We start from the raw sequence: 22,288 nt of genomic DNA, 5'->3' as shown, positions 1-22,288 counted from the left end.
AGTCATCAATCGCCAACCTCTTTTTCGGCACAGGCGGCAGCAGGGGGTGGTTTCCGACGGCGACAAGCCGACAGGGTGGCGGAAGGGTCTTGGCTATCCATTTCGGCGATGGGGCCGGTCATCAGTGACGACGGCGGTGCGTGGGGCAGTGGCGGGAAGGACGGAGCCGCAAGGGCGGTAGAAAGAGGCGCGCCACTCGTGTAAGTGCTGAGTATATTTAGGCGTCTTGGAGAGTTTTTTCGGGGGGGGCAGCAAAAATTATACTCCTGTATAGATTTTAGGAGATCGGGTAGGTGAAGTACAGAGGAGTAAAGCCAAAATTTGACTCCAGTAAAGCCAAAATTTGACTCCTTTATAAAATTTTAGGGGATAGGCTAGTAAAAATTATATTGCCATTCTTGGCTCCAAACGTACTGTAGCCAGTAGGACGTTTAATTAAATTTATACAGAAACAGGTGCCCTAGCGCAAAAAGGCCTCCTCGGGCAAACTCGGCACCCTGCGGCTGTTTTTTTATCCGCGCCTGGAGTTGACAGTCTCCTCCCCATCGCTCGCTCCTCCTCTCCGTCCCCAAACCTCCCAAGCGAAGCTCCTCCTAGGGTTTTCCCCGCCGCCGCCCATGGCCGCCTCCCCGGACCGCGCCAATGACGGCCTCTGCCGCCGACTCGCCGTAGACACGCCTCCACCGCCCCAGATCGCCAAAGGTTCGTTGCTCCCTCCCCGACTCCTCCCTCCCATCCTCGATCTGTCGCACCAGGTCGAAACCCTAGCGCCCCCCCGTAGCTCAAGCTGCCTTGATTTGTTGCTTGTACCGTCGTTCGATCTGTTCTGACGTCACTAGGGTTCGGGTTTTTTTGGGTGGTTGTGAAATGGTATTGCCACCGTGCGTTGGGCTTCCGCAGTGTTACTGCCGTGTAGGGTCTCTGACTGAACAATTTCTGCCGTGGTGGTGGTGGGACGATGGTTCTAGGTACAAAGGGTGATGTCGGTATTTGGATTTGGGTGGATTGGATGCTGTGGTCCAGTTGTTAATTTTAGTTATTGCTTCGATTCCGGAGGTGCTAGTTTACTCATTGGATTGCCCCCTTTTTCTATAATATACTTCATTTTTTGTGGTTGAATGTAATTTGTTGGTTGTTTGACTTTGCTGTTGTGGCCTATGTGGGTTGCAAATGTGGCCGCCCTGCCTTTGTGTGTTGGTATTCGTAGGAAAACGATGGGTGTATTCCTTTGGGCTTAGGAATGTTGCGTTCTTTGTAGCCACACATGCTGAGGGTAACATCTCGGCAGCCTCTTTTTACTGACTGTTTGCTCAATTTGTGGGCATAGCTGTGTAGTTATAAGCTGCTACCGGGTAGCTTTTTTTGCAATCTAATTAGTGTGGATCTGTGGCAAAAATCTGTTGTGTTCAACCAGTATATGCACAACCCTCCAGTCCAATTACTTTCATGCAAGGTATATGCAGTTTAAAATCTTTATTGTGTTTTTATCTTGTCTAACCATTGAGCATATCTTTGGTTGTCCAGTTTATGTGTCTTGCAGTTTTTAGAGCATGTTTTCTGTTTTATTTTTATCAGTATAGCATGTCTCCTGTTTTATCCATTGTAGCTTTGTTTTTCACACAGTCTTATTCATCGTAGCTTTGTTTTTCACAGAGAAGCAAGGCCTGGATACTGGCATGCCCCTTTCTCCTCAGTGGCTTATGAAGGTAGGCCAAAACATGTTTACGGTTTTAGGATTAAGGGCAGTAACTATAGTTGAACAGCTGGACATCTTAACACTACGCCTGCGTGATGAACATGGCAGTACAATATCATCTAGATTGATAGTAGACTTTCTTAGTAGTTTGTGTGCAGGATGGTGGTTTATATAATGTTGTTTGTTGCAGGAGCCCAGTTCACAGGGTTCACGCTCAGATGCTACAAAGACATCAGGTAATGGTGAAGACATGGACTCCAGTGTGAAGAAAAAGGATGTCTTCAGGGCTTCTGTGCTTGATGGTGAAGCTGCGCGTCGTGACCGTTGGCGTGATGATGAGCGGGAACCAAATTCAGGCCCTCGGTGGGTTCGCTGGAGGGAGACAGACAAGGAACAAGCTGATACACGCAAGGTAGAAAAATGGTCAGATGACTCGTCCAAGTTTTCTGTGGATGGCCGTCGTGCTCCACAGGAACGTTGGGGTGATTCCAGTAACAAGGAGGGCAACTATGACCAACGCCGTGAGGGCAAGTGGATTACTCGTTGGGGTTCCAGTGATAAGGAGTCTGAAAATTGGCGTGATCGCTGGGGTGATTCGGGCAAGGAGGGTGATGCTTCCCGTGAAAAAGGTTTTTCGCAGTTTGTTGCACATGGGAAAGATGGCAACATTCATGACAAGGATACTGAGAGAGATGATAACATTTCTCGGTCATGGAAGTCTAGTCATCCTGTGGGCCGTGGCCGGGGTGATTCTTCTTATCACCCCTCACAGATATCACAAAAACCACCTTCTTTGTATGGGTATGGTAGAGGGAAGCCAGACAATGAAATCACAGGTTTTTCAGGTTCTCGTGGAAAATTTACCCCTAGTTCTGGTAGTACAAATGCTGGCAGTACTGGATCTTCACGTCCATTCCATCTTGGTCTACTTTCTGACAGACCTGGTGGTGCATCAGGGGATCGCACAGCATTTAGATATAGTAGGATGAAACTGCTTGACATATACAGAACAACTTCCCATGTTACTGACTTCAAGATGCCTTTTGATGTTTGTGAGGAAGGGTCTGCATTTATGCAAGAAGAAATGTTGGAGCCTTCAGCATTATTTGCTCCGACGACTGACGAAGCGGTAAAGCTAATCCTATTATTTTTCTCAGCTAGGATGATCTTACTATCATGCAATTATACTATGTATATGATCTTCATGTCTCACAGTTCTTATATTTGTAGGTCATTTTAAAAGCAATTGACAAAGGGGAAATCATAAACAGTGGTGTCCATCAGGTTTCCAAAGATGGGTCTGTTGGGAAAAGTAATCCTGATGTGGTGCCGTCAAAACAATCTAAATTAGGTTTGATGCAGTTTTCATACTTTGTTTGTAGTATAAACGTCCAAATATGTGACCATTTTACTGAATGCCCCCCCATTGACCAGGTGGTAGAGATGATCAACCTGGAAGTGCAGATGATTTGAAGGGAGAAACAGCTGGAAGTCTCAGGGGTGCCATATCTTACTCACTGTTTCCACAGTTCTTTCTGTTTATTGCATGCTCCTTAGCTGAGCGAATTTCAAGTGATCACATACAGATGATAGTGGGTTTGTCATTTATGAAAAATCTAACCTTTCATAACTTGGGGGAGTCTTCCAGATGTTCTCCAGCATATCTTAACTTTTCAAATATACGTACTGCTCATGGTCTTGGTTCACAACTTAATAATCAGTCCACATGGTTTACGCATTCACATTTTGTGGAACATGCCTCTTTGCAATTTTTAGGATGGTTTTAGTCCCAGGTCTATCCATATAATAGGAGTAATTCAACATGGTATACTCAATAGGGGTTTCTGAGATTATTTTTGAGATCTAGTACCATATTCTCTGTATGGTGTATCCAGATATGCCTTTGTTCCTCGAAGTATTCCTTTGTTTTTCTGGCATTAAGTTTATAAGCTTATCCTTTGTTTCATATTACATTATAAATTGGTTACAAAATTTGAGGCTTGCGGTTGCATGTGTTCTATGATATAGTAGTCTAAGCAAATTAATTCATCATGACGACCTCTTCATGGTATCTTATTTAGCTACTTTGAACTGCTTGCCATTTTTTGGTAGTTAATTAGTTGGTATTCAATTGTTGTCCTTTGCTGAATGCTTGCACAGCTTCTAGAAATGCTTTCGGCACTTTAAAAACTCACCTCTGTTGATCTTTTGACAGGTGTTCCTGGAAATGTTGATTCACTGCGTACAGAGACACCTAGCTATGTTGTTCCACAAAGATCTCGCTTTATTGGAGACCATAGGCTTGGCCCAACTGACTTTCCGCAGCAAATGCCCAATGTCTTTGATCAAGAAAGTAAAGTAGTCGGGATGACAGGTGTTGATGAGTTGACCAGTCCTATTCAACCTTATCCTAATCCAGAAAATCTCTCTTTATACTACAAAGACCCACAAGGTCGAATTCAAGGCCCATTTTCTGGTGCTGACATCATTGGCTGGTTTGAGGCTAGTTACTTTGGTATTGATTTACTGGTTCGAGTTGCAAATGCTCCTCCTGATGCGCCTTTCTTAATGCTTGGCGATGTTATGCCTCACCTACGAGCAAAGGCAAGGCCACCTCCAGGGTTTAGCACCACAAAATCCACTGATATGCTAATGCCGGAGACTCCACCTACAGGGAAATTTGTCAGCTCCAGTAGCACACATAGCGGATCAGCTGGTGTCGGTATTTTTAACAGTGGGCCAAGCAGGAATGGCGGTGCTGTTGAAGCTCAGAATCGTTTTCTGGAGTCACTGATGTCTAATGGTATGCAAGGTCCTTCAGCTGCTATGACTGGAGGTATGTATACTGGCAAGAGCCCCATTCGTCTAGTTCATTCCATATATTTTCTAGTTATCTCTGCTACTTATCATGCGTACTTTCTGGTCTGACACCATATCTCCTTTTGGAATTAGGGCTGAATGAATATAACAGCAGTAGCTTTGGCAACATTGCGATGGCCGGAGGCGAGATGGGGAATAGCATGAATTATCTTTTGGCACAGCAGAGATTGTTGGAAAGACAAAAATCTTCCCAAAATGCTGTTCCATATTGGTCTGCAGATGGTATTCCAGCAGCACAGGCACAAAACAAAGATACAGCTTCAGAAGTGTCTGCTCTGCACTCTAAAGTACCCAGTACAATGGCTGATCCATCTCGTCAAGCATCACAATCTCAAAATGTTGACTTGCTTGCTATGCTGCATTCTGCAGAGAAACCTAAAGCACCTGCGGGATTGCCACCATGGTCAAACTATCCCGAATCCCGAAATGTTAATCCTAACCTTCATGTGGATCTCACTCAAGGGCCACTTAACATGCATCAAAATCTGCAGAATTCTCAGCAAATGGCTACTGCTGTTCAACAACAGAACTTCATGCCACAGAACCAGCCACCTCTCTCTCATTTGCCATCAGAGAAGTTGCTTGCTGAGATATCTCAAGACCCACAACTCTTGCACATGTTTCAACAACAGTATCTGCTATCACAACTACAGTTGCAATCACAGCCGCCAGTGGCACCTCAACCTCAGCCACAACTCTCAATGTTGGACAAGATGATATTGCTTCAGCAGCAGCAGCAGCAGCAACAGCAACATCAGCAGCTGCAACAACGACTACAGCTTGAGCAACAGCAGTTGTTGCTGCAACAACAGCACCTAGTTTCTCACGTTGCACCTCATGGACATCCCAACCAACAGCTTGATGATCCTTATGGGTCGAAGCATACTACATTGCCAGCTGGTGATTCTATGAATCTTGGTGTTCGAACAATTCAAGAGGTTCTTGAAGCTGATCGTATTTTGACTAACCATGGTACACCCCAGGGATCTAGTCAAGCATTTATGAGTATGAGGGGTATGGAGGGTGTTGGAACATCACAAAGCTCTGTACCTACTGTGCCATTGCCTCATGAATTTTTTATGGGCGCACCTTCGAAAGAACGGTTTCCCCATCCTCAGAAGTTGGGAAACTCGGCAAGTGATAACACTCAACTTAGTGCAAGTATGGTCAGTACGATGCAAACAGAAGTTGCAGAAAGGTATGAGGAGGCTTCTGGAAACTATCAGCAAGTTGGAATAGGTAAAGTTGAAAGTAAGCCTGCAAATATTTTAAGTTTAAGATCTACAGAGGCCAGCAGTTCAGCTCTTAGTGAAGCTAAGTGTTTTCCTGAGACACCACTGAATCAACTATCAGAGATCATGTCGCCTCATAATCGTGTCCAGGAAATTACAAATACCCTTGATGCAGTTGAGCTAACTATGACAACTGATGCAAAAACTCCTGATGCACAAGAGACAAAGAAAGCTGAAAAGAAAAAGAAGCAGAAGAAGAAACAGACAGCTGTAGATGTTGGCAAAGGAGCTCCAAACACAGTTTCTCAACATCCAACACTAGAAGCTGAAGTTGATGCTTCAAATCAGGCTGTTACTAAGCATGGTTTGCCAGATGACACAGACGAACTTTTTTGGGGTTCCACTGCCAGAGGGGAAAGCTCTTCTAGAGCAGTTGGACCTCCGCTGGGCTTTGAATCATATGTGAATTTGCCTCCCAAAAGTCTTCCTGAGGAGTATGCTATCAATAGAGCTGAATGGGAACCTAGTGCTCTATCCGAGCCTCATGCAGCGGCAAGCCAGAAAGGTTGGAAACCTACCCAAGGACCCAGGCCTAAATCACTGCTGGAAATTCAAGCTGAGGAACAACTAAGAGCACAGAGGGTAGCTGCGGACAGTGCCAAGATAACCATGCCAGCGCCTCCTGTGCCATCAGGTCCTTGGAATACCATGTCTGCATCTTCTGAGCAACAATTGGGGGGTGCAGGTAAATCACTGGGTGGCCAGGAAAGTGCTGGTGACTCCAGGAACAAGAGAAGTCAGTTGCATGATTTGTTAGCGGAAGAAGTTCTGGCAAGGTCTAGTAATGCAGACAATGAGAACATAGGCAATGCTAATGATGTGTTGTTTCCTCCTCTATCACCTGCTGTTGTTCAGTCTGATGCTCCTACTTTTGATGATGATGACTTCATTGAGGCCAAGGACTCGAAAAAGAACAAGAAAAAGGGGACAAAGTCAAAAGGATCTGCAGCCAAAGCCCCATTACCTGTTAGTTCCATTGATTCATCAGTTATGTCTATACCAGCTGAAAAGGGCAAATCTTCAAAGCAAGCGAAACAAGAGAAGGAAATACTTCCGGCTCCTCCAAGTGGTCCATCCTTTGGAGATTTTGTTCCTTGGAAGACTGACCAGACAAATTTTGCGCCTGCTCCAGCATGGTCCAATGACTCTGCGAAGGTGCACAAACCTTTGTCTTTGAGAGATATTCAGAGAGAGGAAGAAAGGAGATCAGGTGTTGTCCAGCAACAACCACCCTCACCTACTCCAGCAAAGGTTTCGGTGAACCAACGGAATCATGGTAATGCTTCTTCTAAGCAAGCTTCTGGGTCTTCTCCATCAAAGGCAGTTGCCCCTGTCCAGATGAGTTCCAATCCTTCCAATCGTTCCAAGTCAAATGCTGAAGATGATCTGTTTTGGGGCCCATCTGACCACTCCAAACAAGATAAGAAACAGTATGTTCATATGTTCTTTGCAATGGTTTTTATTGTCACTTGATTATTTTGTCAGCGCATATTATTATCAACAGAAGGGGAGCCTTGGCGCAGTGGTAAAGCTGCTGCCTTGTGACCATGAGGTCATGGGTTCAAGTCCTGGAAACAGCCTCTTACAGAAATGTAGGGAAAGGCTGCGTACTATAGACCCAAAGTGGTCGGACCCTTCCCTGGACCCTGCGCAAGCGGGAGCTACATGCACCAGGTTGCCCTTTTATATTATTATCAACACATTCAGCATACCGACTTATTTTCTTCATAGTGAATAGATATAAGTGCATTAATGACTTAACTGAACTGCGGAATTGGCACCGCCGTATCCTTCAGAATTTCTATAGAGCATCTTGCAAATCTCTCTGAAGTGCTAGGACTTGCAGTAATTGTATTTACTGTTCCAAATCATTTGAAGTTCTAGCTTTGTCCTAACTCCTAAGTAACTTCTTAAAATTGACTAAGTCTAGAGAAAAATATATCTTCATCTACAACACCGAATTAGTTTCATTAGATTTGTCATAAAATATATTTTTGTATTATCTATATAAATATTTGATGTTGTAGATCTTAGCACAATTTTTGATGTACTTGGGACAAATTCAGAACATCAAATAATTTGGAATGAAGGGAGTACCTGATTTATGAATTGCGTCATCAGTTGGTACATATTGGTTTGGTCATGTTGATTGTATCGACCTGATTTGATTTTAATTTTGTGTCACTAGTTGGTCATATTGGTTTGGTCATGCTCTTCTCACATGCTTTGCATATCCTCTGATGATGATCGTGATGTAATTTATGGTTATTACCATTTCTTTGAAGTTTATTTTGCACCTTGCATGTTCTAATACACACTGCTTGCCTAGATTGTCCCAGCCAAATTGGTCTAAAGCCGTACTCTTTCAATTTGGACTGTCAAATGGGTTATCAGCAAACCTGTGAGCTGTAACTATTTATAAAAAGTAGAAAACAAAGGGCCCCTTGCTTGTCCAATTTGGTCCTCTGAACCCCTCAAAGTCATTTTATTTCGTATGTGCCTGCTTTGTACATCACTTAAGGCTAGTAGATCTATCAGTTAGAAGTTAAGATCGCCATGGGCAAGCACTTATTTGTTTTGACATTACTTGAGCAATCTTCATATCTGAATGTGCATATGTCAATCTGGGTCATAAAGAGTTTGTACACTGCTTCATGTTACAAGTATTTAGTAGCTGTTTTCTCCGTAAAAACAATCGGTAGGATCGACTTGGTTGTGATGGGATTAGACAATAGATGATAGCTACGAATTTTGAGGAAGAAACATTATTATTGCTTGAGTGGGATGGTAGAAAGGCTGCCCAGTTTGATACGGATTTCTAAGAAATGATAAAATCCATAATTGATAACCGTCAACTTATCCATAATTACGTGATAGCTATCTATACTAGTTATATCTTTCATATGACCTGCTGATAAATAGGGCTGTTGCCTTCCACCCTGGTGCCACACCCTAGTACCAAGGTTCATGTCCCCTAATCTCATGACACATTATTTGATTTCTGTGACTTCCTTATACTCCCTCCGTTCCAAAATAGATGACTCAACTTTGTACTAACTTTAGTACAAAGTTGGGTCATTTACTTTGGAACGGAGGGAGTAGTTCATACCACTGGTACAATGCTTGACCATTGATGTCTGGAACATCCTGTATTATTTTTTGATCTTATTACTACCGAGTTGTGTTTCCTTTTGCACGTAACTTCTGTAAGATGCTTACATTATGTCTTACAATGTTTAACAGGTCAGAATTCCCAAGTCTAGCAAGTCAGAGTAAAAGTTCCATGACGAAAGACCAGTCTTCAGTAAACCGTCACAAGTCTCAGGCTAGCAAGTTGCCACTTTCAACGGCTCCTAGTGCTAACCTCATTGGGAAAGGGAAAGCAGAGGCAGCAAACAAGCAGACAGGTAACATAGTTGGTTTATGCTCATATTTCCTTTGTTACAGTGTGTTTTCTAACATAACAGTCTTGACTCTTATACTGCAGAGGCAATGGACTTCCGGGATTGGTGCGACAGCGAGTGGTCCAGGCTCACTGGAACAAATGGTATAAACTCTCACTAGAGTAATTCTTGCTTAAAACTCACCAATCTTATTGTTTGTTCCACTATGCCCACCCAGATACAAGTTTCCTTGAGTTCTGCATTAAGCAGTCGACTGCTGAAGCAGAAATGCTTCTCCGGGAGAACGTCGGCTCTCTCGACCGCAACGGCCAGTTCATCGACAGGTTCCTCAACTACAAGGCTTTTCTGTCCACAGATGTGATCGAGATGGCATTCAGAGCGCCCAGCAACCGTGCCCCCCGCCTGAACCCCGCTTCTGCAGCCAAAGGAGGGCCAAGTGCTGAGGCAGAGCAGGATACAGGAGGAAAGAAAAAAGGGAAGAAAGGGAAGAAGGTGAGCGCAGCGGTTTTAGGGTTCAATGTAGTCAGCAACCGCATCATGATGGGAGAGATCCAGAACGTGGATTAGTAGGACTGCATACAACGGTGGCACCGCGCTGTACATACTTTTGGCGCTCTCGATAGATCGTTTTGACTTGTTGCGATGGCAACCGAGCATATGCGGTGGTGATTTTCGTCTCTTTTTTCGAGAAAGTGCATCCATTGCCCAATTTTGGCTTCCTGTAACTCACACCAGATTTTGTTCTCGATAGAACTTCACTGCAGATGAACATAGATCAATTTTGCTTATTGTGGCTGCGTGTTGCAACGCATGATGTTTCTATACGTCAGTGCTAAAAACACACATAACCTTGTCTTGCATCATTATCTGTGAATTAGAGCTTTTAAGCTGTGCACCTAAAAGTCCGTGTCTTTGCATAAATCATGTGATGGCTGTTGAAAACCAGTAGCCAAGAAAAGTATAGAACGATATGGGATTAGCCGGTCGCTGTATTAGTTTGCTGCTGGTACTTGTTGGTTGTGCCGCCAGACACGTCAAAAGACACATCAGGTGGTGACCAAAAATGGACAACGCGCCTCCCCCCCGAATTTCAGGGTGGGCCTCAGCCTCCACTAATGTCCAATTAAAAGCTGCCAACTCATCTCATTCGTAGCATTGCTCGGGCAGTGACTGTAGGCACATCTATCTAACCCAGAGCATTGTTATCAGCAAGAGTTGTTATTGCAACTAGATGACTCGTTGCAGCATTGTTATCAGCAAGAGCTGTTATTGCAACTAGATGACTCGTTGGGCCAATGGCGCAAAGGCCGAAAGGGAGCCAAGTATTGTGAGAATATTTAGACACCCAAGTCAAAAACCAAGTGTGGCCAACACTCCTGCATCCTCTGCTTGGAAACCGCCTTTTCTCACCGGATCTAACATAGATACATGATTCTTCAAGAGCAAATTTCAGAGAAAGTATAAAACATGAAAGGCTTTAAGTTGTACTATTGAGACCATACCACCATATCTTCATTTAATTTCTTTGGAAACCTAAATGTCTAAGAGGATGGTACATGTGAGAAGCTGTGAATCCACAAAAAAGAAACTAAACTAACTTTCAGACAAACATTTCCAAGTTTGGAAGCCACAAAGAAGCAACCCAGATCTCTCGTTGTAGTGCTTGTACATGTCCTTAATCCTGCATCCACAGCCCATAATTTTTCAACACCTAAATCCACGAAATCCAACTGAAGGAAATCATGGCAGAAACATGCGTCGTGGCTTACGTCTTCGAGAAGGACTTCTTGGCATTCTTGTGCAGGTTGGACACAACAATCCTCGCTGCGAGCTGCAGAAGAACCACACAGGCACCTTCCTTCACCTTGCCCTTTGGGAGGAGGGGGGCAACACTTGCAGCGTCGCGACAAGGCTTGCTCCGAGTATAGTCATCAATACTTTCCATTATTCAACCGGTACTCAGATGGATAGAACTGAACACTTGACTCAAGACCAACGGTGCTTGCCTTGTCTGTTGAGTAACTTGCGCTTGAAGGCCAACCTATTGCATAATAGCATCCAGAAGAACTTTTGTTGGAATCTTAACATTTTCCATCGCGGCGTACTGGTGACAGAGAGAAAGACACTGTAAGCAAGTGTTGGAAGCTAGGCTACAAATTGATTATTATGAACCGTACAAATTTGCCACTAAGGTAACACTATATATATAGTCCTTAACCAAATGGAAAAGAAAAAAAGAATGGGAAAACTTGCCTGCATTAGTATGTAGTTGAACAAACGGTATCTCCAAAATTGGCATCATAAACGGCAAAGACCATGATCAGAAGATGATGAATGATCATTTGTTGAACTTTAGTCTGGTACGTAGCAGTGTCAATGTGATGGCCAGATCTTCTCTCAAGTAAGTGAAATCCATGTTTTACTTTATTACTTTATAACTTAGTGCATCCTCTTCCAGTGTCAGAAGATGATGAACTGAGACATAAAGTTGTATATGGATAAATAAAAACAAATCAGCCTGTATATACATATAATCTTCTTAATAAAGAATTGCAATAGTTAAACATTAACAAATAAAATTATCTGAACCCATAGTGCCGTGAATAATATGTAAAATTATTGCATTTTTAACTACCGAATCGAGCTGCATGACCTATAAAATTCCTTCCGATGTGGCAAAGTGGTTAGTCTAGTATGCGTACGACATTTGTGTTTAAAGAAAACAATGGGCAAAACTAATCTACTTAACCAAGTTCCAAAATATACACACTGAAATAGAAGCAAGAGCACAAAGAACTGAAAATCACTGATCTGAATACTGATATCCTGGTACACATTGAACGACACAACCGAAGTTTCTTCTTCTCTACATTTAATAAAATAGACGAATGTAGATAGGTGCACTGGGTGAAGTGTGTAACCTACAGTGGCAATACCAGATACAGTCGGCATGAGAAATTAAGAGTCCATTCATCTTGCGCAAAATCCTTTTTTCTTTTTCTTCTCTCTAATGATTCCCAACCTTTAGCTATACTAAGCAAAACATATCTTAATTTTTTGAACCGGTATGTTCATTGAAAGGAACGAAAAACATCTACTACCGAATATTATTAGAGTTAGTCTCTCCAAGTTCAGAACTACTAAATGGCAATGGAAATTATCGATACAATTTTTTTACAGAGCAACATGATGTGCCAGGAAAGCTAAAAGGGGTATTTCACAGAGAATAAATAATGTAAAGACAACGTCGGAGGGAGCTACTGGGTGGGACACTAAAGAACTGAAATATATACACCATCTTTAGAAGGCACTCTTGAGTACGGATTTGCAACAATCAATTCACTAATGAAAGGTTGAACCATCTAAAGGCATACGGAAAAAGAAAACTAACATGTCCAGAGTTCTTCCGTTGTGTGTGTGTGTGCTTGACAGCCTCGTGTGTAGTCTTGCTCTTGCATAAATACGATTCCAGCAATCAATTGCAGAACAGGATTGCTTCCTATAGCTGAATCAACCAGCCATTCCTTCAGGCTGGAGATCGCACCTTCCTTCAAAGTTGCACAAAGTAATGAATATAAGCATTTCAGTATATCAAAGAAATCTGGGGAAAAACTAACTGGAGTGACACACATCAGCACTCATTTTCTTATTTTTACCTACAGGAATAAAATGTTGGTGTGGCATGCAACAAATAAATAAGTAAACTGTTTCAATCAAGTGAAATACATTGCAAGTATATTATCATTTTCTTCAATGGAACTCTGGTAGCTACACCCAAGCTTTCACTTTCCTGGAATGAACAATTACCTTTGATAGGATCAATTACCAATGATCCTTCCAGCCTGCACGTCCCAAATATAAAGCATGCTTGTTTGGTAGCTCCCTCTCAGGCATTAGCTTTGCCAATATATGAGATATCTCAATTTTTTTGCTGCGATGGCAAGAATACATATTTAGATGTCACATCCCTGCAAATTAACAAACCTCATTGACTCATTCTGACGGCAACAGAGCTTGCTGGAAACAGGGTTAGTAGCTGGAGGAATATGATGCGGGGAGAAACACACCAGGGAGGCCACCGGAAGACCGGGTATGGAATTTAGTACAATTCAACAATCAAGTTTGAAGTACAGATCAGTGAATTAACCTTGCAGCTGTGTGAACGTACACAATCAAATCAAAATTAATAACAGAGATATTAGAGCTCAAGATGGGATTTGAGCTGCCCTAAGTAAACCTCTCTCCGCACATGCATTCTTCATGTACAAAACTGCTTGTATATCAAGTATGAACGTACTAACCGTACAATTGAATTAAACAGAAATTTCTCAGCACATGGATCATATTTAGAATTGATGGGCTTGCTCCTTCACAACATGCATCTCTCTCCCTCTCCTTTTATCCCTCTCTTCAAGTGATTTATGCAGGTCAAACTAAATTCTATATAGCAGACGAGAGAACATGATCATGAATTCAAACTTAATATACTACCATGTATTATCCGTAGCACAAACTAAATTTATGGAAACTCCAAAAATGTAGAAAACATAGAAAATAAGCACCTATATGCGCTAGAAATATGTTACACGAGGTTTGAGGGATGGAATTAGGAGGGTTTGCATCTGAGTGAATCAGAACATGTTTCTTTTTACAGCAGTCTTAGTTTCTAAACCTTATATTAACCTGCAAAACAGAACATCTAATAATCGAGGTCCATCAAGTTTATTCAAATGGCTTCTTAATTTGGAAGAGGTAATAACATGCAATACCTACAGTAGACATTGTATCTCGGACTATGAAAGTAGAATTCAAGCATTGCACATCGCCATTGTACCAGGGACTTAATTGTTGCTACCATTCCTGTAGTTCTTGCTTATGTTTGCCAACAGGCATCGCAGGACAATAGGAGGTCCCCATTACTTACTTAATTGTTGCTACCATTACTGTAGTTCACTGTAAATCGATCAATCTCATATTAGCATATTATGAGCATATCAGTCTAGTTCAGTGGCGTTTTCCTGTTTCTTGAGGAATCTATTTCATTTGCCATACAAAAGAAAAACTACACCTGACCTCAGAGCAAACAAAAGGTAAGAGACTAAAATTTGTAGGGATTAGATATCAATATACAAAAGAAAATATCTGAAACCCAAATATAACAGTGCAGCAGTAGACAACTAAAACGAAGAATATGATATGTGCATAATTTGACAAAGAATCTTTGTTAAAAAAATCCTAAACTAAAGCAAATCGCCTTCCTGGATTGTTTGTATTGTGGAAGGGAGAACTAAAATTGCTAGTGCAAATAATAAATAATTATCTAACATTAACATATTATTCTGTGCAAACTGTATAGAGAACAGAACTAAAAACTAATTGAAGATGCATAGGTAATGAAAATTTATTTCAAAGTCACATGGGGGATCAAATCTAGAACCACATTTAGTTCCCAGATATTGGATGAAGTAAATAAAAAGAAGAAAATGTTGGATATTCCAAACTCCTATACATGTCTGTTGATGTAGTTTGCGAGTCCAAGTTGTAGCCGGTGTTAGGATGCCTAGTTGGCAAGTCCTAATATATGCAATCTGCAACTATAAATAAAAGAAAATTTACCTATATAAATCCTAGTCACTGAGAAAAATAATCTGGTGTTCAGACATGTTGTGATGCACAGGAACAATTGAATCAAGAGTATGTGCATGTTTCATTTCGCCCAAGGCCATTGGCCAGCAGGAATTAGCAATTGGTCAAACGTACGTGCATGTTCCATCGTCAAAAAAGTCTACTTAGGCAACGATCTGACATACGACAAGCAGCACACACCTAACACGGAGTCGCAATCCCTGATGAAATTTAGAGCAGAAATTATAAGGGAGCAGTCTGTATGAATTTGGTACGGAGGTTCCTTTACTTGATGTGTGTTGTGCTGAACCAGAACAATCAATCAGTTGATCTAGTAGCTAGCTTGTACACGGGTTGGCAAAAGGCATGGGCAAGCAGAAAATCTATTGGGTGTATGACAACTCATCTACTTAGGCAACTGATCTGATCTACTCAAGTCGGCATGTGGCGCACAACTAACAGATTTTATACATATACATCAGAATTTCTAGCAGAAATAGTAATGGAGCAGTCCACATACAGTTTTGTTGCGGATCTTCCTTTGCTTTGCTGGCGTCGCAATCCCTGATGAAATTTGATGGAAATGGTGATCAGTTAATTAATGGTTTTGGCAAGGAAGGCTTGCACTCGTCTTCCAAGCATGTACTGGACGCGAGAAAAAAGAGGTGACATGAGGGCACCTTGGTCAGAGGGGGCGCCACCATGGTTGCAGCGGTGTTCAGCTCCATGTCGTCAAGCAGCGGTGAAGATTGGTGGGGTTGGGATGGAGCGTCATTGGTCGAGGAGTCGACACCGGAGCGCAGCTACATCCCCCGAGGAGGCCGACCAAGTCCAGGAACCAGGCCTAGGGTTTGCAAGCAACAGCATCTGCAGCACAAATGGAAAGAACAGATCAGGCATAGAAATGCATGAAAATATATTAGGTAACTAATGGCAGCTCATATAGTTAGAGTTGAAATGTTACCTGCCAAATTTGTAATCCTGAATACCTCCGGTGAGTCTGACAATTTCCAGTTACACTGAATCTCTTGAAAACTTGTTCTCTTTCCTGGAACATTTAAATCTCGTTAATTGGCTGAAAAGACAGAACAACATGATGATGCAAAAGACCAAAATAGAACATTTTCTGAAGAAGAAATGGTAATGTGGTTCAATTTCCAGAAGAAACATGGAGATTGCAAGGCTGGTTTGAAGAAACTAAGGCTCAATGATCTATGGAACTTTAATGATGGTGAAGAATCTAAACTGAAATAGCATACCATACACACAAACAATCACAAAGAGATTATTTACCAACGTCATGTATTTACCAGTAACCACAAATTATGAAATCAACGTCAGAGCGAGGCCAAAATTTTCACAAGCTAGGGAAATAATACTCTTCACCAAAACCTTGCCATAACTTATTCCTCTTATTTCTTTCTCAGAGCTACACATTGCAAAAATAAAAGAAAGGTTCGTGAAAGGGAGGAGTGGGCAGGCATATGAGAAATGAGCATTTGCAGGCATTTTCTTACTCCGTGAGAGTTGCTACCAAGCCCTTCGACATCTGGTCGACCATGACCGCCTGAGTTTGGAACACCGTGTCAGGTTCCTGTGCTCTAACCCCGTGACCTGCCAGAAGGCGACGCCACCGAAGTCAAGCACTGCCTACCAGAACACCAAAATTATAATGTGAGATGACAGGACATGAGACCAAAAAATAGAATCATGATAAGTAGTGAAGTACCTAATATCTGTAAAAATCCATCACTTCAAAATAAGATCATGATAAGTAGTTCACAGTAAAAGTTAGACCCTTTCAAACAAAAGACCAGGTTTTTAACGAAAGGCTATCCCTTCATATCTTTGGAATGTCCCCTGAAAATAGAAAATAGAGAATGTGAGTTATTGTCAATTCATATTGGCAACATACAACGCCAGTGAAACCAATGAAGAAGATCAATTGCCCTTTACAAGCTCTGTAATCCAAAAACATTATCACAAGATGGAGTAACTTGTGGTTGGTGGCATCGACGCCGGTGAAGCATGAAAGGAAGCAATAGCCATATCAACATGTCTATTAAAAGCAGCAGACCTAATTATGCACATATTATTTCCTTGAAGCATCACATCCTTACAATTAATCTTCATATAGAGTTATTTTCTGTAGTAAGCCAGAATATGCACCCCTCTTCTTACATCTGTATCTACCACCTCTCGATCGACCATCAACCAAAATTGGTAAAAAAAGGTAGATTGAGCACATTGCACACCAAGAAACATAAACTAAAGTGTGGATTGAGCAGAAAAATCAAAAAACAAGCAGGAAAGAGTTACCTTCCTGGGATAGCAGTTGAGTACCACACAAAAGGCCACCTCTTCAAACAGGAAAGGGTTCGTGGGGAAGACGCAGTCTGCGCGGTCTCGCTCCTGCCCGCGCTGCCTGCCTTTTTGGCCCGCTGAAAAGACTAAAATGCCCTCGGCGGGGCACAAAATTTACAAGCGGTGGCAGCAGCGATTTAGGGGCGACGTCTAGGTTGAGTGCTTCCTCGGAACTACTGATACAGAATTGAAAAAGAAAGAATGGAAAATGCCTTATTAGAAACACATGGATACCCCCAGTTTATAGAAGGATAGTAGCATGGAGATGAGTTCATAGACATGGTACTCTAGGAGGCTTTATATGTTAGATAAGCATAAGCATGCTCATCTCCCCAACCAGGACGACGACGACTCCAACCAAGCATGTCCAGCTCTCTAAGGAGCCATGGCTGACAAATATATGATTGTACACTAACTCAAATAATTAGCAATAAATAAAATATCACAACTAAGGTGGAAATACGAAGAGAGACAACCCGAGAAATTTTTTCAGGTGCAGCACACACCTGAAACCAGACGGAACATGCCGTGCAACCCCCACCACCACCTTCAGAAAATCCATAATAATCCTAATGTATGACCAAAAAGAGAAAAAAATTGGGAAGGTTAACCAAGGTACTGTATTGATGATTGCATTAGAAAAAATAAGAAAAAGATGTACTTCTATGTGGCACAGTAAATGGTGCCGAGCAAATAAACTGTACATTTAGCTTTCCTGTTCGACCACATAGAAAATAGGACAGCCCAAAACCGAAGTACTAAATTAGTCTCTATGTGTGAAGGATGGAAGCTATATTCTGTTTAGTGATAGATTATCCATCAAAGCAAAAGTAATTCAAGATTTTCAATGGTATTCCAAAAATACAGATGAATAAGACTCGATATTAAGTATACAAGACTTTGTCCTTTCTGTACATACCAATAAGAAAAGCTAGAGAAATTTAAAAAAATCATCTCATACTACATTTCCTGCCGGTGAGCTTGTCAATCAAGCTGACGTGAAAAAATTATTCAGAGGTCCACCAGGCAGTAACCCATAATGCTTTTTTTATAGCTAGCAAAGTGAACCATATAGTAGATGGGAAACAATATAATAAAGGCCAAATAAAGCAATAATCCATTCATTATGTCAAAGCCAAAAAGAATAAATAAATAGGATGTAAAAAACCAAATTAAAAACAGAGAAAAGAACAACAAATAGAAAATGGGAGGAGATAGAACAAGCAAATCTAAATCTAAGAAAATGAGAGCATACCAGGCAAAGTGAGAGTAGAGCAAATGTGCGCAGAAAAATAAAAAAACAGAAGGGGAGTTGAAATACCCACGGATGGGTTGGAGACGGCAAGGTCATCGAGAAGTACGCCTAGCTCTCGCGAAATGTGAAAAAATTGGAAGCATGAGCATCAAATCAAGTATTTCTACTTGCTCCCAAGCTGAAAACCAAAACATCCAGAAAACTATAAATTAATTGAGCAGGACAACTTCATCTCAAATTAGATGTTTGACATATATCCTGTTTTTGACATGGCTAACTGCTAAAAGATCATCATGTTCGCGTAGTACAAAATCAGTTTATGGCAATATAACAGATCAAGTGCCTAAAATAATAAGCTTGGATCATCTTCGGCAATATTCCAACAAATAAGGTTATGACCATTCCTTATCACCCATAGCACAAACCCTCTGACTTTCAACTCAGCTACAAGATCACCCCATGAACCTTCTGATCTCTTGGGAACATCATATTTAAAGAGAGTTTATTAATTAACTACATAAAGCATAGGTATGGTAGCACATGGAAAGTAAAACCAGAGACAAACTTTAATACTTTCACCAAAGCATGGCAAGATATACGTTTGTTTAGCTACAACTACTTGATTATATACTAAGAGACTACAAATCAAACATGTCAGTAAATCAGGAGTAAGAACACCATAAAAATATCTTGGCAAACAATTAATAATTGGAGATGGGAAATAAACCAAGCCGAGGTACTTGTACAATCGTTCAAGTAAATCCATGGAAGGTAAATGCCATATTCTTTTATGTTCTAGAAGTGGGTAAATCAAGTTTAGATCATTTGGCAACAGAACTGACATCTGAAGCATATTATTGATAAACACAACCCACACTCTGTTTTCAAGAATCATACAAAAGCAATCAAAATAGAAGGCTGGGTAACTAAAACAACTTTGATTAAAGCTTTCACACTACAACCAGGATGACTTTTTTTAAACCCGCCCATAACATGCATGGCATGAATCAATATTTGCTCGACAAAAAATGTATAATACATTTAACATCACATTAAGAATTACATTCATAGATTAAAAAGGAAAAATCGAGAATCACTGAATACTTGTTAAATACACATGATAGGGAAATATAGAGGCCAAGAATACCTGCTAAAGCATTGAATTCCACCAAAAATGTCCGCGACAGATAAAATAGCTCTCCAGATTCAGGTGAAATGCACATTCATAAAAACGCCTCCGCATATTTGTTGTCAAACAATGGTTTGCCTAAAAATAGTATGCCATACACATTTGTCAGTACATCAATCGGAATTTTGTTTCTATGAGAAATAAATCACTCACATTAGCACAAACAAAATGAAAGAATTAATCTCACTTGGAGCCTGGGCCATAGAAACTGAAACAATGCTTGAGCTAGAAAACATAACACTAAATTGGACAGCAGCAGTTCCTTCTAAAGTAGTGTGGGCCATCTTTTGTGGAGATAAAACCCGAGCATAAACAACACACGAACAAACTCTAGCCTTATGGTGACACACGAATCAGAAATTAAAAATGTGAGGATACAGGGAGGAAGATGGTTGAGACACAAGCACCTTAACCTGCAGGTCGACATCTCGAGAGCTGAAGGAAGAGGAGGGAACCGTGGCAGAGAAGAGAGGCGGCCATATCCTTGCTCCTGCTGCTCCGGCCAGCGCACGACCTCTAACTCCTTGCAACACCCCTGCAGCCGGCAGCTTCATCCATGAGACAAAGGGATGAAAAGAAGCCAGTGAGGACAGGGGATAGATAGAGGAACATTTAGTTGCGGCTTCACTAATCAAAAAAGGGGAGTACATAAAGGAAAGAGGACGAACCTGCATGGGTAGGTATGAAAGACGATGAGCCGGCGGCACTCCTTCCGGTGATCCTCTCCCGACCGCCGTCGCCCCCCTCCTCTCCTTTCTCCTCTCTCTTTCTCTCTCCTCTCGTCTCCTTCCTTCTCTCTCTCCCTCTCCCTCCCCCTCTCATCTTCTCTCTCCCGCAGATCAAATCGAGCGGCGCCGCCGCCGCCCTTTGCCTGCAGGTCGTCACGCTCCTTCCGGTGACCCTCTCTCATCCGCCACCACACCTCCCTCTCCTCTTTCCTCTCTCTTTCTCCCTCCTCTCCTTCCTTGTCTTCAGCAGATCGGATCAAGCGCCCTCGTCGTCTCCCTTTGCCGCCAGATCTTTGCCGCCGCTGGAGAGAACAGTGAAGGGGAGGAAGAGGCGGCGCGGTGGGGAGCATAAGGGAGGAGGCGGCAGCGCGGTGGAGAGCAGGGCAGAAGGGGAGGAGGCGGCGGCGCCGTGGAGAGGGAGGGGAGCGGGGCTGGATTGGCTGCTCGAAGACGCACGGGATTGGTGGTGTTTTCACCTCGCAGCTCGATCCATCCGCACTGGGCCTAGCCCACGAGCGACCCGCCTCTCCTTTTCGTCGACAGAAGCGTGCATCGACCCTGTCGCTGCGAGCCTGGCCCGCGCGCAAGCCTAGCCCACCCGTCAGCTGCTCCTACCTCGATCACGTGGCGTACAAAATAACGAGCGACCCGATGTTTACCAGCGCGACGGAAAGTACATTTACCAGGGCCAGCGAGGCGAACCGTGCGGGCAGGATGAATCTGAATCCGCGATGGCGCTGGATAGGCGGGTACTCTAGCAGCTTTTATATGTTAGATAACCTCCACGGGCCAAGGCTACCATATTCTTTTGGGTAGCGGTCGACGCACAGCCACCCGATCAAATCATGCGTAGCTGTTGGATTTGACCCATCTGTGTCGTCTTCCTAGCACTGCTCGACAGAAAAACAAGACGAGGTCCCGCCCATCCTCGGGCACACCACCACCACCCATCCTCGTCGCCGTTGTGGCCGTTCCCCGCGAGCTCCCACGAGGTCCCGCCCCTTGGCCGCCGGAATTGCATAACGGCCGCGATTGATTCCAGAGGCGATTCATTGAGGATGAAGCTCTAAAAACAACCAGATCCAGCTCACGGGTGCCATGGTTGCAGCATCCCTAGCGTAGCCCCGCCTCCGGCTCGCCGCGGTCCACCTCCGGCTCGCCGCGGTAGTCGGTGTCCAGCAAAAACTAACAAAATCCTCAGTGGCCGGTTTGAAGCAAATTCATTATAAGGTTCCAGCAAAAAACACACCGGTTCCAGCAAAATTAACCTCAACAAAGAAAACTTCGGTGGTTGATTGTAGCAAAAAAAATGCTAGTTCCAGCAAAAAAAACGTTGGTTCCAGCAAAATAACTCTGAAGGGAGACTCGAATTGGTTCTATTGTAGCAAACAAAAAAAGATTGTAGCAAAAGGAAAAGCTAGTTCCAGCAAAAACATACACTGGTTCCAGCAAATATCACACGTTGACGATGAGCACGCATCTGGTTCCAGCAAATCGGTGGCCGACGGCAGCAAAAACTGATACCGGTTCCAGCAAATGGATGGCCGGTTGTAGCATTTCTTGTCACCGGTTGCAACTGTCGACACCGCGGTTGTAGCAAATCGCCAGTAGTGGTCGTCGCCGCCGCGCGTTGATTGTAGCATGGCCGCATGCCGGTTGTAGCACCTCGGAACGCCGGTTCCAGCTTTGCGTGCATGCGGTTGGAGCACCGCCGCACCTCGTGTCGCCGCTGGTCGTCCCGCACCTCGTCGGTCACCGCTCGTAGCAGCAAGACGTCGCCGGTTCATAGCACAGGCGGTGACCGCTCCGCGCGTCCCTGCACACAAGAAAAGCAGTGAGAAATAGGGAACGGCGC

At 42.9% G+C, this 22,288-nt stretch overlaps 1 protein-coding gene and 2 long non-coding RNA genes across 16 annotated transcripts; 1 reads left to right on the top strand and 2 right to left on the bottom strand.

Annotated features, from left to right (window-relative positions):
* The first annotated feature begins 537 nt into the window (after positions 1-537).
* LOC119363841 (protein ESSENTIAL FOR POTEXVIRUS ACCUMULATION 1-like) lies at positions 538-10,060 on the top strand. The gene is made up of 10 exons (XM_037629204.1): positions 538-702; positions 1,654-1,706; positions 1,887-2,825; positions 2,927-3,047; positions 3,131-3,196; positions 3,912-4,532; positions 4,649-7,298; positions 9,112-9,275; positions 9,356-9,415; positions 9,490-10,060. The coding sequence occupies exons 1-10, from the start codon at positions 618-620 to the stop codon at positions 9,837-9,839; spliced, it is 5,109 nt and encodes a 1,702-aa protein (XP_037485101.1). The 5' UTR covers positions 538-617; the 3' UTR covers positions 9,840-10,060.
* A 702-nt stretch (positions 10,061-10,762) lies between these two features.
* Positions 10,763-11,373, bottom strand: LOC119363840. Its single transcript, XR_005174475.1, has 2 exons — positions 11,042-11,373; positions 10,763-10,953 (listed from the first exon to the last, which is right to left on the bottom strand). It is a non-coding gene; the product is annotated as an uncharacterized LOC119363840 (long non-coding RNA).
* A 158-nt stretch (positions 11,374-11,531) lies between these two features.
* On the bottom strand, positions 11,532-20,899 carry LOC119363839. 14 transcript variants are annotated; one of them, XR_005174462.1, is made up of 15 exons: positions 20,374-20,899; positions 20,113-20,253; positions 19,664-19,783; positions 18,583-18,694; positions 17,768-17,830; positions 17,548-17,650; positions 17,217-17,437; positions 16,627-16,757; positions 16,415-16,547; positions 15,862-15,945; positions 15,578-15,764; positions 15,418-15,461; positions 13,080-13,426; positions 12,664-12,820; positions 11,532-11,747 (listed from the first exon to the last, which is right to left on the bottom strand). It is a non-coding gene; the product is annotated as an uncharacterized LOC119363839 (long non-coding RNA). The 14 variants fall into 14 exon arrangements; XR_005174463.1 differs by having other exon boundaries at positions 18,587-18,694; XR_005174469.1 differs by lacking the exon at positions 18,583-18,694 and having other exon boundaries at positions 13,080-13,240; positions 13,340-13,426; positions 20,374-20,898.
* Between the last annotated feature and the right edge of the window lie 1,389 nt (positions 20,900-22,288).

Source organism: Triticum dicoccoides, chromosome 2B (genome assembly GCF_002162155.2).
Source record: "Triticum dicoccoides isolate Atlit2015 ecotype Zavitan chromosome 2B, WEW_v2.0, whole genome shotgun sequence".
NCBI classification, from domain to species: domain Eukaryota; kingdom Viridiplantae; phylum Streptophyta; class Magnoliopsida; order Poales; family Poaceae; genus Triticum; species Triticum dicoccoides.
This window is presented reverse-complemented; position numbering and strand designations above follow the sequence as displayed.